Source organism: Hypanus sabinus, chromosome 3 (genome assembly GCF_030144855.1).
Source record: "Hypanus sabinus isolate sHypSab1 chromosome 3, sHypSab1.hap1, whole genome shotgun sequence".
Classification (NCBI taxonomy): domain Eukaryota; kingdom Metazoa; phylum Chordata; class Chondrichthyes; order Myliobatiformes; family Dasyatidae; genus Hypanus; species Hypanus sabinus.
Genome location: NC_082708.1, coordinates 90,000,981 through 90,018,078, shown reverse-complemented (window position 1 = coordinate 90,018,078; position 17,098 = coordinate 90,000,981). Strand labels below are relative to the sequence as shown.

Below are 17,098 nucleotides of genomic sequence, written 5' to 3'. Positions count from 1 at the left end.
ACTGTTGGAAGGCCTGTATATAACTGCCATCAGGGTCCTTTTAACCTTGCAGCTTTTTAACACTACCCACAAGGATCCAACATCTTCTGATCCTATGTCATATCTTTCTACTGACCTGATGCTATTCTTTACCAGCACAGCCACAACCCCTCTGTCTACTTTCTTATCTCTCCGATACAACTCAAAACCTTGGACATTCAGCTCTCAACTGCAACTATCCCTCAGCCACGATTCAGTGATAGCCACAATATCATACCTGACAATCTGAAATAGTGCAACAAGATCATCCATCTTATTCCTTATTCTCCATGCATTGAGATATTTTGGATATTTTGGATTTTGCATCCCTAATGCACTGATACTCACCCTGTTGGCTTCAATTTTGTCTTATCATCTGCTTGCTAGCTTTGCTTCTTTTAAAAAAAATTATCCATCCTATTCTGAGACCCTTCACTCTGGTTCACAGCCCCCTGCCAAATTAGTTTACACCCTCCCTAACAGCTCTAACGAACCTGCCCGTGAGAATATTGGTCCCCCTCAGGTTCAAGTGCAACCCATCATTTTTGTACAGGTCATACCTCCCCCAGAAGAGGTCCCAATGATCCAAGAACCTGAAGCTCTGCCCCTTGCACCAGCTCTCAGCCACGGATTAATATGCCAAATCATCCTGTTTCTACACTACTGGCTCATGGTACAGGCAGCAATCTAGAAATTACTACCCTGGAGTTCCAGCTTCTCAGCTTTCTAAATACTTAATTTTCCAAATATTCTTTTCAGGACTTAGCTTTTCCCTTCTACGTCAATGGTACAAATATGCACCAAGACATCTGGCTGGTCTCCCTCCAAATTACTGTGGATGCTATCCCTGACCCTGGCAGCTGGGAGGTAATAATACCATTCCGGTGTCCCATTCACGTCCACAGAATCTCCTGCCTGTTTCCCGACTATTGAATCCCTCATCACTACTATCCCCCACCCCACTTCTCCCTCTTTCCCTTCTGCACTACAGATCCATGCTCAGTGCCAGTTACCTGGTCTCTGTGGCATTCCACTGGGAGGTTATCCCCAATAGTATCCAAAATGGACCCTTAAAAGCACAGTGTAATTTTGGGCCCTAGTCCATACAGATGTGAAAGTGGCAAAGCAAGAAGTTAGAGTGGTAACGAAGACATGCAACACACTTATGAGGGCTTGGCATTTAGGAATCAGCTGCAATTGCTTGCAGTTCTGGTTGCCCAATTACAGGAAGTTTGTGGCAGCTTTGACTAAAGTTCAGTAAAGTTTTACCAGTATGCTGTTTGGATTAGAAGATATTCACTACAAGAGAAGGTTGGATAAACTTTGATTGTTTCTTCTGGAGTATCAGATGTTGAGGGGATACCTGATAGAAGATGATAAGATTATGAAAGGATTAGATAGGACAGAGAGCCAGAATCTTTTCACAGAGTAGCATTGCTTTAAGTTGGGTAAAGTGTGAACGGCACATGCAAGGCAAGATTATTTTTCTTTTTACACAGAGCAGCAGGTAAGCGTGTGTAATATACTGCGAATGGTGGTAATGGAAGCAAATATGATGATGATATTCAGAGGCCTTCAAATAGGCACAGGAATATCCAAGGAATGGAGGGATATGGATTATGCTTTGGCAGAAGGGACTTAAACGTTTAAGTTGACATCATGTGCGATGCCAACATTGTCGATTGATGGGCCTGTTCCTATGCTGCATTGATCAATAAAAACATTTGCATTCTTTGTTATCTGCAAGGAATCCATGTCCACATCTTTTGTGGATAACAAGGTCAAGACTGAAAATCAATGGAACCCTCTTTTTAATATCCCCACTACTTAAGTCTATACTATTCTGTAAAAGAAAGTTTCATCTCTGATGGATATGCAATAGAACTTGCACTGTATTTAAAAATAGGCAGGTTGCTTCATAAGTTGATGGAAGTTCATTTTTAGCTCAGCAAAAAACCCTCCTTGCACCTGCAGCATCCAGTTAATTCTTAACTTTAAAGCTTATGTGTCAGTTGCTGCCATGCAATCATGTTGAAATTAACACGTACAACATGCTGAACTCAGCAGGTCGGGTAGCATCCATGGAAATGTTTTGGGCCGAGACCCTTCGTCAGGACTGAAGAGGGAGGGGGCAGGGGTCCTATAAAGAAGGTGGGGGGAGGGCGGGAAGAAGGCTGGTAGGTGCCAGGTGAAAACCCAGTAACGGGAAAGATCAAGGGTTGGGGGTGGGATTAGGCAGGAAAGGTGAAGAAGGAATGTAAGTGCACTATGTGTAGTAGAAGGAGGTGGAATCATGAGAGAGGTGATAGGCAGCTAGAAGAGGAGACAGAGTGAAAGTGGGATGGGAGAAGGGAGAGGGAGGGAATTACCGGAAGTTGGAGAATTCGATGTTCATTCCAAGGGGCTGGAGACTACCCAGATGGTATATGAGGTGTTGCTCCTCCAACCTGAATTTGGCCTCATCATGGCAGTAGAGGCCATGTATTGACATATCCAAATGGGAATGTGAAGCAGAGTTGAAGTGGGTGGCAACTGGGAGATCCTGTCTGTTGTGGCAGATGGAGTGGAGGTGCTCGATGAAGCGGTCCCCCAATCTGCGTCGGGTCTTGCCGATGTAGAGGAGGCCGCACCAGGAGCACCGGATGCAATAGATGATCCCAGTAGACTCACAAGTGAAGTGTTGCCTCACCTGCAAGGATTGATTGAGGCCCTGAATGGTGTTAAGAGAGGAGTTGTAGGGACAGGTGTAGCACTTACGCTTGCAGAGATAAGTGGCAGGTGGGAGATCTGTGGGGAGGGACGTGTGGACCAGGCAGTCGCGGAGGGAACAATCCCTGCGAAGAGGGGTAGAGAGGGAAAGATGTGCTTAGTGGTGGGGTCCCGTTGAAGGTGGCGGAAGTTGCAGAGGATAATATGCTGGATCCGGAGGCTGGTGGGGTGGTAGGTGAGGACAAGAGGACCTCTGAACCCTGTTGCAGTGACGATGTTGAAATTAAGCTTTTTACCTGTATTAAATTTCCCTTTCTCTGGTTTAAAATCTATTGGTCAGCCAGCCAAGGTATATTTTAAAAAAACACTTTTCCTGTTTTCCTTTCCTACACCTTGAATTTCATCTAATTTGATCATACAACAGTATCAACAGTGTGGCCATTCTGTGCATTGCTTTCTGCAGTTAATATTAAATAAAGTGTATGATCTTATAAGAACAGTGTGAAGGTGGAAAGTAGGATGTTATGTGCATCACAGAGCCGTGGCAGAAAGAAGACCACACCAAGGGTATAGATCCTATCGAAAAGGTGGGCAAAAGATAACTTTGCCGGTAAAAAAAAATCTAGAGTAAGAAGTGACAAAAGATCATAAGATATAGAATTTGTGGGTAAATTTGAGATCCTGATGTGAGTCTAAATATACAGACCTCCAAATAGTAGCCAGGATATGAGGTACAAATTACAATAGTAGATAGAAAAGGCATGTGAGAAAGGTGACATGGGGGTCTTCAATGGACAGGTAGACTGGGAAAATCAGATTGGCACTGGATCCCAAGAAAAAGTATTTGTAGAATGCCTGAGATGGATTTTTAGAACAGCTCTGGTTGAACCCACTAGAGATTTGTTGTGCAATGAACCAGATTTGATCAGAAGGCTGTGCTCATGATAGAATTCAACTTGTAGTTTAAGATGGAGAAGATGAAATTAGATGCACTGGCATTACACGTGAGTAAAGGTGACTACAGAAGCATAAGAGAACAGCTAACCAAAGTTAGACGGAAAGGGATCTTAGCAAGGACAATGGTAGATCAGGGGTTTCTAAGAGTAATTCAGAAGACGGAACATCATTTCACTGCAGCATTCTAAAGGGAGGATGAGGTAACAGTGGCTGACAAAGGAAGTCAAAGAAAGCATAAAAGCAAAAGCAATGATATACAATACTACAAAAACGAAGCTAGAAGACGAGGAAACTTTTGAAAACAAACAGAAAATAACTCTGTGGAATTCATTGCCACCGATTGCTGTGGAGACCACTCATTGGGTAAAATTAAAGCAAAGGTTGATAGGTTCTTGATTAGTCAGGGAGAAAAGGGTTGAGAAGGAAAAATAAATTAGAATCAATGACCGAATGTTGCTCCTATGTCTTATAGAATATTTTCCACTTAGAGACTTGCAGCTATTATTGTTAAGATCCCATAAATCCACTACAGAAAAAAAACATAATTAAGATGAAAATTTAAATAAACTTTATTTTAAGAATATACAGGAAATCAGAAAAACAGAACACTTGCAGACTTGCTGCTCCAAGAATCAGATATGTAAACCACGATTTGCTAAACTTCAGAAAGAATCAATTTTCATTTCATGTACCATTCCTGTGATTGGCATGGGCAACAGCACGTTAAGCATGTTGCAAATTTAGTTATTGAAGCTTCAATCAAATCTTCTGGACAAGGTTGTAAACTAGAATGTAAAGACCTTCTGGAACAGATACAAGTGTCAGCTGAGGCAAAAAAAATTTAGACAAAATATTATAGTGCAGAATTACAGAAAATTCCAAACCTTTCAAAAAAAATTTGTATTTTGTATTTCATATAAGAAATCACATTTAAATTTAGCAATACTACTGGTAGAATGCATAGTGAAAAACTATGTGTGTTAGCATACATGGTGCAAACACATTTTCAATGAAACTACACTTTGCATATAAGCAAAGTTGTCTTACATCACTTCTATACAATAACTACAATACCAATCCAAGAGCAATTAAAGGTTAAAGGTGAATAGTGTCAAACGACAGAAAGATTTTTAAAAAAAATTTCATACATACCAAGAATAGCAGTAATTTCAAGACATCTCCAAAAGCACATAAACTTACTGTGAACTTTTCTTACTGCCGTGATATCTCTTTGGTTTAATCCTTTGAACTGAAGCAATTTTCAAAGTTAGGACACCAAAGATTCAAATTACTTCTTTGATAATATGAATAACATCAACTAAGAAAAATTCTTTATATTTTTAAGCAACTGGCTCTTCACATTAGAAGGCAGGGTTTTTAGTAATTCCTAAATGTGATGCAATTTGAACACTTCACTTTGTCACGAAGGAATCTTATGTGGAACAGCAGGTTTCAACTTCTGTGTTTCTGAATTTAATACATCAAGCAGGATTAAATGTTTTATTACAGCTCTGTTGAAGTATAAAAACACTTTATTGTGTTTAATGTTTCATACTTTGATTGTATGTAATGAAACACATTTTCGCCACAATAGGACTTACAAAGTAAACTTGAAACAACAGATTTCTGGAGGTAGAGAAATACAGAAAAGTGATCTTGTAAATATCAGACTAACTTCAAAAGTTGGAACAAAAACAATGCTTAAAACAATACAAATAAAATACAATTAAGAGCTACTAGAGCCAATAGGTCTCAATAGTTGTACAGGAAACTGGATCAATGCTAAAATTATAGAATTTCAACAAACTACATTTCACTTTTTAAATTGAATGGGTGGATTGGTTCCACAAGAATCCACATCAATTTAGTCTATTCAAAATCTCAAAAGAAGTTTACTTTTTCTACTGTCATCTATTGAATACATTTAGTTACAACACAGGTGATGGAGCTGAAACATTCATGCTCATGGGCAACAAAAGAGTTAAGGAAATAAAATCTCAAAATTCATAATAATCCAATCACACATTTTTATTTATTAACAATTAAAATGAGGATAAACTAGTCTCAACTTAATTGAACATGGAGCACTTGTCTCTTCTGAAAAAAGGTAACTATGCATTTGGTCCATAGAGAATTCTGTCAACTGCAAAAGGTACAAAATTGCTGACAAAATTAAATCATTTTAATGCAAAAGGGGAATAAATAAAATGTTTAATTCATACAGTGCTCACTAAAAGAAACCTCTTATTACAGTATTGAACAACGTAGCTGATCAGATCAACAAACTGTATGAAACATCAGTATACTTCTTTCATGCACTGAAACAGGTAAAAATATTCTACCACTAGTGATAAAATATTCAATAATGACTTCCAAGTTAACCTTCATCTTTTCTGTACATACACATGTAAAGTTTACACTATATACAGAAAAAATTATATTATTGTTACATTAGATGTGGTTTTTACTTCTTCATGTGAATTATTTTTTAATAACTCTTTGATGAATTGTTCAAGAGCAGCAAAATAGCCCTGGCACTGCCAGGTATCATTATGAGTTCCATCCGGAAAAATGACTAGTCTCTTAGTCCGTGATGCAGACAGCTCACAGAGTTGTTTCATCATGACTGGTGGAATTAGCTGGTCTGACAATCCAGAAATCAAAAGGGATGGCATCCTGCACTGTGCAATCTTGTTGTAGGACAAAAATTTGTTCTTGTAGCACCAAAGTGGAAGATACCTCATGGGAAAGAAGGAGAACAAAGTGCTGGCCATATGTGGGATACTGAGGAAGGTGTTCTCAATAATTATTGCAAAAATCCTATGTGGATTCTCTGAGGCCAAGTGAATAGCAACTGCGCCACCCAAAGAACGACCAAATAAGATTATTTTGGTTTTATCAAGATCAGGTCTGGTCATAACATAATCCAACACAGCCTCTGAATCCAAGTAAAGGCCTTTTTCACTCGGTTCCCCCTCACTCCTTCCGTAACCTCTATAATCTACAAGTAGTACGTTAACTTTTAGATTGACCATCATCAACAGTGCATTTTGTATCCTGTGACCAATATTACCAGCATTGCCATGGAAATAGATTATGGTTGGCGAATATGAAGCATTATCTCCAGTGTATCTCAACAGAATCAAATTAAGTCGGATTCCATCTTTGGTTTTAACAAAAAGATTTTCATGTGGGATTCCAGTAGGTACAGGAACATACAAACGTGACGAAGGTGGTTGCTCTGGGAAGTAGAGGAGTACATCCTGGAATTTGTACAATATACCTGCTACTGATGCAAGGATCAGAAAAAGCAAAAAGATGCCTCCATACAAGTGGAAGGTTAAAATTAGAGCTAGTAGTGAAATTCGGCACAGACTCCAGGACCATGATATCAAGACAATCAGCCATTTCCTGACATAGTTCCATGACTTCCATGTTTTCTCCATCATAGTCTCTTTCAAAGGCACGAGTTTCTCAGCTACATCTGTTCTATATAAAAAAAATATACAGATTAATCCTTCAGTATTTGCAGCATAATTATTTTGTAAAAGATTAAAATGATATTTATCAGCTATAAATGACTAGGTGTATCGTGGTCTGGTATGTCAATACAGCAATGGTACAGCAGAGGAATTTAAGAAGCTGCACATCCTTCCACACAACTGGTAATATCTATAGGTGGTGCCGCATCAAGAAGGTAAAACTATCAAAGTTTTACCTGGGCCATGCCAACTTTTTGTAGGTCCCATCTGGCAGGTAGAACAGAAGCCTCCAAGTCCCACACCACCACGTTCAAGAGCAGCTACTGTACTGTGCAAAAGTCTTAGGTACGTATATATAAGCTAGGAAGCCTAAGGCTCTTTTTGCACCATAGTATATTTGTCAACATGGAGCGGAGAACGAGTTTGTAAATCTGGCAGGAGCAAAGGATGTTTAGAATGGTGAGGGGGGAGCATCTCGGGAAGGGTGTGGGAGAAGTGGCAGAGAAGGAGTGCCAGGAGCAGGGGGTGGAGCAGGTGTTAATTTATTCTCTATTTCATTTAAATACATAGTTTGTTACTCACTTCCCCTTTTTTTTTAAACATACCTTAACTACTTCCATGAAAATTCAGCTAACAGGGCCAGCTGTTTAATTGGGACAAAATGCACTGGTCCCAATTAACCAGAATCCACTACAGTCAAATTGGGAGTTTTACAGTACAATTCCAACCTCACTCCTTCCGAACGCTCTGCTCTCCGCTCCCTCCGCACCAATCTCAACCTCACTATAAAACCTGCTGATAAGGGGGGAGCTGTTGTTGCCTGGCGTACTGACCTCTACCTGGCCGAGGCACAGCGACAACTCTCTGATGCCTCCTCTTATTTACCCCTTGATCATGACCCCACTAAGGAGCCATTGTCTCCTATACCATCACCAACCTAATCAGCCCTGGGGATCTCCCATCCACTGCCACCAACCTCATTGTTCCCACACCCTGCACTTCCCGTTTCTACCTCCTAACCAAGATCCACAAACCTGCCTGTCCAGGTAGACCTATTGTCTCAGCTTGCTCCTGCCCCACTGAACTCATTTCTGCATACCTTGACACCGTCTTATCCCCCCTTGTTCAATCTCTTCCCACCTATGTACGTGATACTTCTCATGCTTTGAATTTTTTCAATGATTTTAAGTTCTCTGGCCCCCACCATCTTATTTTCACTATGGACGCCCAGTCCCTATATACCTCCATCCTCTATTGAGATGGTCTCGAAGCTCTTCACTTTTTTTTGGATTCCAGACGTAACCAATTCCCCTCTACCACCACTCTCCTCCGTCTGGCGGAATTAGTTCTTACTCTGAATAATTTCTCCTTTGGCTCCTCCCACTTCCTCCAAACCAAGGGTCTAGCCATGGGCACCCGTATGGGTCCCAGTTATGCCTGCCTTTTTGTTGGCTTTGTGGAACAGTCCATGTTCCAAGTCTATACCGGTATCCATCCCCCTCTTTTCCTTCGCTACATCGACAACTGCATTGGCGCTGCCTCTTGCACGCATGCTGAGCTCGTCGACTTCATTAACTTTGCCTCCAACTTTCACCCTGCCCTCAAATTTACCTGGTTCATTTCCGACACCTCTCTCCCCTTTCCTGATCTTTCTGTCTCCATCTCTGGAGACGGCCTATCTACTGATATCTACTATAAGCCTACAAACTCCCACAGCTACCTGGACTATTCCTCTTCCCACCCTGTCTCTTGCAAAAATGCTATCTCCTTCTCACAATTCCTCTGTCTCCACTGCATCTGCTCTCAGGATGAGGCTTTTCATTCCAGGACGAAGGAGATGTCTTCCTTTTTTAAACAAAGGGGCTTCCCTTCACCACCATCAATTCTGGTCTCAAACGCATCTCTCCCATTTCCCGTACATCTGCCCTCACCCCATCCACCCGCCACCGCACTCGGGATAGTGTTCTCCTTGTCCTCACCTACCACCCCACCAGCCTCCAGGTCCAAAGTATAATTCTCCATAACTTCCGCCACCTCCAACAGGATCCCACTACCAAACATATTTTTCCCTCCCCCCTTCCTGCTCTTCGCAGGGATCGCTCCCTACGCGACTCCCTTGTCCACTCGTCTCCCCCCCCCCCCCCCCATCCCTTCTCACCGATCTCCCTCCTGGCACTTATCCTTGCGAGCAGAACAAGTGCTACACCTGCCCTTACACTTCCTCCCTCACCACCATTCAGGGCCCCAGATAGTCCTTCCAGGTGAGGTGACACTTCACCTGTGAGTCGGCTGGTGTGGTATACTGCGTCCGGTGCTCCCGGTGTGGCCTTTTATATATTGGTGAGACCTGACGCAGACTGGGAGACCGCTTCGCTGAACACCTACACTCAGTCCGTCAGAAAAAGCAGGATCTCCCAGTGGCCACACATTTTAATTCCACGTCCCACTCCCATTCTGCTATGTCTATCCATCGCCTCCTCTATCGTCAAAATGAATCCAAACTCAGGTTGGAGGAACAACACCTTATATACTGGCTGGGTAGCCTCCAACCTGATGGCATGAACATTGACTCCTCTAACTTCCGTTAATGCCCCTCCTCCCCTTCTTATCTCATCCCTGACATATTTAGTTGTTTGCCTGTACTCCATCTCCTTCTGGTGCTCCCCCTCCCCTCCTTTCTTTCTCCTGAGGCCTCCCGTCCTATGATCCTTTCCCTTCTCCAGCTCTGTTTCACTTTGGCCAATCACCTTTCCAGCTCTTAGCTTCATCCCACCCCCTCCGGTCTTCTCCTATCATTTCGCATTTCCCCCTCCCACCACTACTTTCAAATCTCTTACTATCTTTCCTTTCGGTTAGTCCTGACGAAGGGTCTCGGCCCAAAACGTCGACAGCGCTTCTCCCTACAGATGCTGCCTGGCCTGTTGTGTTCGACCAGCATTTTGTGTGTGTTGTTTGAATTTCCAGCATCTGCAGATTTCCTCGTGTTTTACAGTACTTGTAAGCTTTTGCTCCATTTGATATTTTTCACTATAGATATGTTTGTATCCTATAACAAAATAACGCTATGCTGTAATTACTTGGAAAATGGCCAACATTTAAAAAAAATTACTAATGGCTTAGAAGAAGAAAATAGTGTTAAACATAGAACATAGAATAATACAGCACATTACAGGCTCTTCGGCCCACAATGTTGTGCCGACCCTCAAACCCTGCCTCCCATATAACCCCCCACCTTAAATTCCTCCATATACCTGTCTAGTAGTCTCTTAAACTTCACTAGTGTATCTGCCTCCACCACTGACTCAGGCAGTGCATTCTATGCACCAACCACTCTCTGAGTAAAAAACCTTCCTCCAATATCCCCCTTGAACTTCCCTCCCCTTACCTTAAAGCCATGACCTCTTGTACTGAGCAGTGGTGCCCTGGGGAAGAGGCGCTGGCTATCCACTCTGTCTATTCCTCTTAATATCTTCTACACCTTTATCATGTCTCCTCTCATCCTCCTCTCCAAAGAGTAAAGCCCTAGCTCCCTTAATCCCGGATCATAATCCATACTCTCTAAACCAGGCAGCATCCTTGTAAATCTCCTCTGTACCCTTTCCAATGCTTCCACATCCTTCCTATAGTGAGGCGACCAGAACTGGACACAGTACTCCAATTGTGGCCTACCAGAGTTTTATACAGCTGTATCATTACCCTGCAACTCTTAAACTCTATCCCTCGACTTATGAAAGCTAACACTCCATAAGCTTTCTTAACTACCCTATCTACCTGTGAGGCAACTTTCAGGGATCTGTGGACATGTACCCCCAGATCCCTCTGCTCCTCCACACTACCAAGTATCCTGCCAAAATATATCAAAATATTCTTCACATCATTTCTAGATTTTCTGTGCATTTAAAAAAATCATGAACAATATGGCATAGATATGGCAAGCTACAACATCAACATCTGATGATGCAATAATTATATTCCAAAATGCTTGCTACAGCATGGTTTACAATAATTTCAGCTGAAAGCTCTGACTCTGATAAACTAAAACATAGTTTGAAGTTCAATAACGACATTCTATTCACAAACCATTAGTCAGATTAGTCACAAGGAACACACTTCTCCAAAGTTGTTTTTTCAGAAACATGCAATTCCAAAATAGTTACCAACATGAGAATGCTTAGCCAAAGACATTCTCAGAGCTACTGTATTCCTTGAATTGTTCTACAAGAATGAATAAAATTATTATCAAGGTTTTTATTTATTCACAAGACCAGCAAATATTGCCATCACAAACAGCCCAGGAAAATGTTTGCCCCAGAGAGATCAACTGTGATTAAAAGCCTACATCACCTTCTCCTAATGACATGAACACTAATAGAGGGCTATGGGTAAGCCCAGTAATTTCTAAGGTAGGATGATGTTTGGCACAACTTTGTGGGCCGAAGGACCTGTATTGTGCTGTAGGTTTTCTATGTTACTACTTGCATCATTTTCATACAGAAACCCCATTGTTCTTTGCATCTCTCCTTCTCTGCAACATAAAATATAATCTGTTTTTAAAGACTTTTCTCAGTTCTGAGGAAAGGTCATCACCCTGAGTCATGGATTATATTCTTCTGACATTTTGCTTATTGTGCTGGATAATTCCAACATTAATTTTAATTTCCAGCGTCTGCAGCTACTTCTGCTTTTCAACACCCAATGTCTGACTTTCTCGTTGAGGCACATTTTGGTGGCTGGTGCTGTTGAATATACAGTCATGGCTAATGACTTGGCACTTGCACTGTCTTAAGCAACTTCTGGGATGGATGAATGATCTTCAACAATCACAACTTTATGAGTTGTAAGTCATTTGCATCAGTTTACTACGGGTTCTGCCATCCATATTACATCAATTGTTAGGCAGTCATTCTCATCCTGTCTGGAATTAACCTTTTTGGTTCATATTTGGCTGAGGGCTGATGAGTCAAGTGGCCGTGTGAAACCCAGTTGGTATCCGCAGGCAGATTACTGCCACTTGATAATGCTGTTCTGGAGGTCAAACTGGACACTGATAAGCATTTCCTGAAGCAGGTATTAAGAAAGCCAAGACATTAACTTAAAAAAAAGATTAACACGCTTGAAAGCAATTAAACTTATTGAAGGTATTGGGCCTCGTACTTTCCTCTACAACTGGATACTTCACTTCCTCGTTGACAAACCGCTATCAGTGAAGACTACTTCCCCCTCGCTGATCAGCAACCTCAAGGTTGCATGCTTAGCCCCCTGCTTTGCCCTTTTACTTTCTATGCATATGACTGTGTAGTCAGCACAGCTACAATGTCATCTTCAAATCTGCAACAGCGCTTACGGGGTTGGACAAAGTACAGTGGCGATGAGTCAGCTTACCAGTTTCAAAGGACAAATGACTGAGCGATGCCACAATAACAACTTCTCGTTTAATGTTGTCAAAACTAAAGGACTGAATATTAACTTCAGAAATGGAAGGAGATTGAACATGCACCAGCCTACATTGGGGGAATCAGCAGTGGAGGGACTCAGCAAATTTAAATTCCTGAGCATTAAATACATCATGAGCCAAATACACAGATACAATCATAAGGAAAGCATGCTTTCTTTCTTTCTTTGGAGGTTAAACAGACAGACAGACATACTTCATTGATCCAGAGGGAAATTGGGTTTCGTTACAGTCGCACCAACCAAGAATAGTGTAGAAATATAGCAATATAAAACCATAAATAATTAAATAATAATAAGTAAATTATTCCAAGTGGAAATTAAGTCCAGGACCAACCTATTGGCTCAGGGTGTCAGACACGCCGAGGGAGGAGTTGTAAAGTTTGATGGCCACAGGCAGGAATGACTTCCCATGATGCTCAGTGTTAAAGAGGTTCAGCTTATCAGTAAACTTTCTAATAAATGTTTGAAGATGTAATATTCAATGGATCTAGACTGATTGCATCATGATCTGACACAGCAATGTAAAGGAGTGGACTCTGCCCTATATATTATGGGCACATTCCAACTCACTGTTACTATCTACAGGAGGCTATCTATTTGCAGCTACCATCGGACAGAAGGTACAGAGCCTCAAGTCCCACACCACTAGTTTCAAGAACAGCTACTTCCCTTCAACCATTTAGTTCTTGAAACAATCAGCTAAACCTGTCACTAGAGTTTAGCAACAAACTTGCACTCAATGTCAGTAAAACTGAAGAACTGACTGTGGACCAGAAAGGGTAAGGTGAGGGAACACAAACCAATCCAATGAGAGGGATCAGAAGTGAAGAGTATGAACAATTTCAAGTTCCTGGGTTTCAATATCTCTGAGGAGCTAACATAAGACCAAAAGATACAGGAGCAAAAGTAGGCCATTCAGCCCATCGAATCTGCTCTGCCAGCCAATCATGGACTGATCTAATTCTTCCAGTCAACCCCATCCACCTGCCTTCTCCCCATAACCTTTGATGCCCTGGCTAATCAAGAACCTATCTATCCCTGCCTTAAACACGCCCAATGACTTGACCTCCACAACTGCTCATGGCAACTTATTCCACAGATTTACCACCCTCTGATTAAAGCAATTTCTCCCCATTTTTGTTCTATGTAGACATCCTTCAATCCTGAAGTTGTGCTCTCTTGTCCTAGACTCCCCTACCATAGGATATAACTGCCATATCTAATCTGTTCAGGCCTTTTAACATTCAAAATGTTTCTATGAGATCCCCCCCCCATTCTCCTGAACTCCAGGGGATACAGCCCAAGAGCAGCCAGACGTTCCTCATACGGTAACCCTTTCATACCTAGAATCATTCTCGTGAATTTTCTCTGAACCCTCCCCAATGTCAGTATATCCTTTCTAAAATAAGGAGCCCAAAACTGCACACAATACTCTTAAGTGTGGTCTCATGAGTGCCTTATAGTGCCTCAACATCATATCCCTGTTCTTATATTCTATACCTCTAGAAATGAATGCCAACATTGCATTTGCCTTCTTCACCACTGACTCAACCTGGAGGTTAACCTTTAGGGTACCCTGCAGAAGGACACCCAAACCCCTTTGCATCTCTGCATTTTGAATTCTTTCCCAATCTAAATAATAGTCTACCATTCATTTCTTCCACCAAAGTGCATAACCATACACTTTCCAACATTACATTTCATATGCCACTTCTTTGCCCATTCCCCTAAACTATCTCTCTGCAGGCTGTTTCCTCAACACTACCCACTCCTTCACCTATCTTTGCATCATCAGCAAATTTAGCCAAAAATCCATTAATCCCATCGTCCAAATAATTGACATATATTGTAAAAAGCACCTGTGGAACTCCACTGGTAACTGGCAGCCAGCCAGAATAGGATCCCTTTATTCCCAATCTGTTTTCTGCTGACCAACCAATGCTCCACCCACACTAGTAAATTCCCTGCAATTCCATGGGCTCTTACCTTGCTAAGCAGCCTCATGTACAGCACCTTGTCAAAGGCCTTCTGAAAATCCAAGCACACCACATCTACAGCACCTCTCTTGTCCACATTGCTTGTAATTCCCTAAAAAACTTGCAGAAGGTTAGTCAGGCAGGATTTTCCTTTCAGGAAACCATACTGGCTTTGATGTATCTTGTCATGTGTCTCCAGGTACTTCGTAATCTCATCCCTAATAATCGATTCTAACAACTTCTCAACCACTGATGACTGACTAACAGGTCCATAGTTTCCTTTCTTCTGCCTTCCATCCTTCTTATATAGCTGAGTAACATTTGCAATTTTCCTGTCATCTGGTACAATGCCAGAATCTATTGATTCTTGAAAGATCATTGTTAATGTTTCTGCAATCTCTCCAGCAACTTCCGTCAGAACCCGAGGGTGCCTTCCATCAGATCCAGATTTATCCACCCTCAGACCATTCAGCTTCCTGAGCACCTTCTTAGTTGTAATTTTCACTGCACATACTTCACTTCCCTGACACTCCTGAATGGCCGGTATACTTCAAATGCCTTCCACTGTGAAGACTGATGCAAAATACGCATTCAGTTTCTCCGCCATCTCTGCATCTCTCATTACAATATTTCCAGCGTCATTTTCTATTGCTCCTATATCTACCCTTGACTTTTACCCTTTGCATACTTAGAAAAACTTTTCGTATCTTCTTTGACATTAGTCACCAGCTTCCTTTCATAATTCATCTCCAATTCTCTATCTTCCCATTAGCTTTAGCTTCCTTGTATGCCGTCTCTTTTGCTTTTACTTTGGCTCCGACTTCACTTGTCAGCCACGGTAGTGTCCTTCTTCCCCTTGAAAATTTCTTATTTGGAATATATCTGTCTTGCACTTCCCTCATTTTTCGCAGAAACTCCAGCCATTGCTGCTCTTCTGCCCTTCCTGCAAGCATCCACTTCCAGTCAACTTTGGCTGGTTCCCCTCGCAAGCCATTGCAATTTCCTTTATTCCACTGAAATACTGACACATTGGAATTTAGTTTCTCCTTCTCAAATTTCAAAGTGAATTCAATCATATTGTGCTCACTGTTCCCCAAGGGTTCTGTAACCTTCAGCTCTCTTATCACCTCCAGATTATTGCACAACACCCGATCCAGCGCAGCCAATTCCCCAGTGGGCTCAACGATAAGCTGTTCTAAAAAGCCATCCCTCGTACATTTTACAAATCCTCTTTTATGGGGTCCAGTACTAACCTGGTTTTCGCAATCCACTTTCATGTTAATACCCCCAACGATGATCATGACATTGCCCTTCAGACTCGCCTTTTTATCTCCTGCTGTAATTTGTAATCCACATCCCGGCTGCTGTTTGGAGGTCCTTTTACCTTGCCGTTTCTCAACTCAACCCATCCTATCCTATGTTATTCCTTTCTAATGATTTAATATTATTTCTTATACACAGGGCCACACCACCTCCTTTACTTATTAACCTATTTTTCTGATACACCCTATATTCTTGGACGTTCAGCTCCCAATGGCAGCCATCCCATCATATTGATGAAGCTATAAAGAAGGCAAGCCTTTCATCAAGAGTTTGAGAAGACCAAAACACTCGAAACTTTCTACAGATGTACTGTGGAGAGCACTCTGACAGTCTGTAGCACTGTCCGGTATGAGGGCCTATTGCACAGGATTGAAGCGAGTTGCAGAGAGTTACAAAATCCGTCAGCTCCATTATGAGTACTAGCCTCCATATTATCCAAGACAACTCAAAGAGCAGTGCTTCAGAAAAGCAGCTTCGATTATCAAGCACCACACAACCCAGGACTTGTCCTCTTCTTATTGTTACCATCAGGAAGGAGGTACTAAAGCCTGAAGGCACACACTCAATGATTCAGGGACAGCCATCTAATTTCAAAATGGAAACTGATGAACACTACCTCACTACTGTTACGTACTCGTGACACATGACAGTGGAGCCCTTGTCATGTGACTGGGGTTGAAGCTGTACTGGACTTGAGGTGATGGTCTTGTGATGGTGGAATGACGTCATTTTCCCGCCAGTAGAGATCATGTGACGGGTTTTTTTTTACAGGTTATAAAAGGTAGACCCCACCCTGTGAGGAGGGGCAGTTCGTGGCTGGATTTGCCAGGTAGACTTCATGCCACTGCGTGTTTGAAGTGATGACGCAGTTTAGCTGAAGGATGAAGTTTTTATTTAATGCTAAAGTTTAAAAGGTCATTGCCAGCAGGTTCTTTATGATTCTGTTAGTTCAAAATTAGTGGAGAGTGAAGATTTGAAGTTGGAAGTTAAAGATCGAGGAGAATCGCTTTCTACGGTGAAACGGGGGCGACCTTTGTTTGATCCTTATTTGGAAGGATTTCGTTGACTATCTTTGTGTTAATCCCTAGGTTTAACTAGAAAGGATTGAAGGTAGTGGAGAAGGAAAGGTCAGTGCCTTTAAGCCGTTCTGTTTCGTAAATTCTTCGTGGGAAGTTTGAC

General features: G+C 41.8%; 1 protein-coding gene across 10 annotated transcripts in view; it reads right to left on the bottom strand.

Annotated features, from left to right (window-relative positions):
* Positions 1–4,237: 4,237 nt before the first annotated feature.
* abhd13 (abhydrolase domain containing 13) overlaps positions 4,238–17,098 on the bottom strand; it is a 32,789-nt gene continuing 19,928 nt past the window's right edge. For 7 of the 10 annotated variants that reach the window (XM_059964760.1, XM_059964764.1, XM_059964759.1 and 4 more), the window contains one exon: positions 4,238–7,173. In XM_059964760.1, coding sequence (XP_059820743.1) covers positions 6,120–7,133 — 1,014 coding nt within the window. In that variant the 5' untranslated portion in view covers positions 7,134–7,173 and the 3' untranslated portion in view covers positions 4,238–6,119. Of the gene's footprint in view, positions 7,174–14,606; positions 16,087–17,098 lie in introns of those variants that run through there. The other 3 variants (XM_059964768.1, XM_059964767.1, XM_059964766.1) reach the window with 2 other exon arrangements.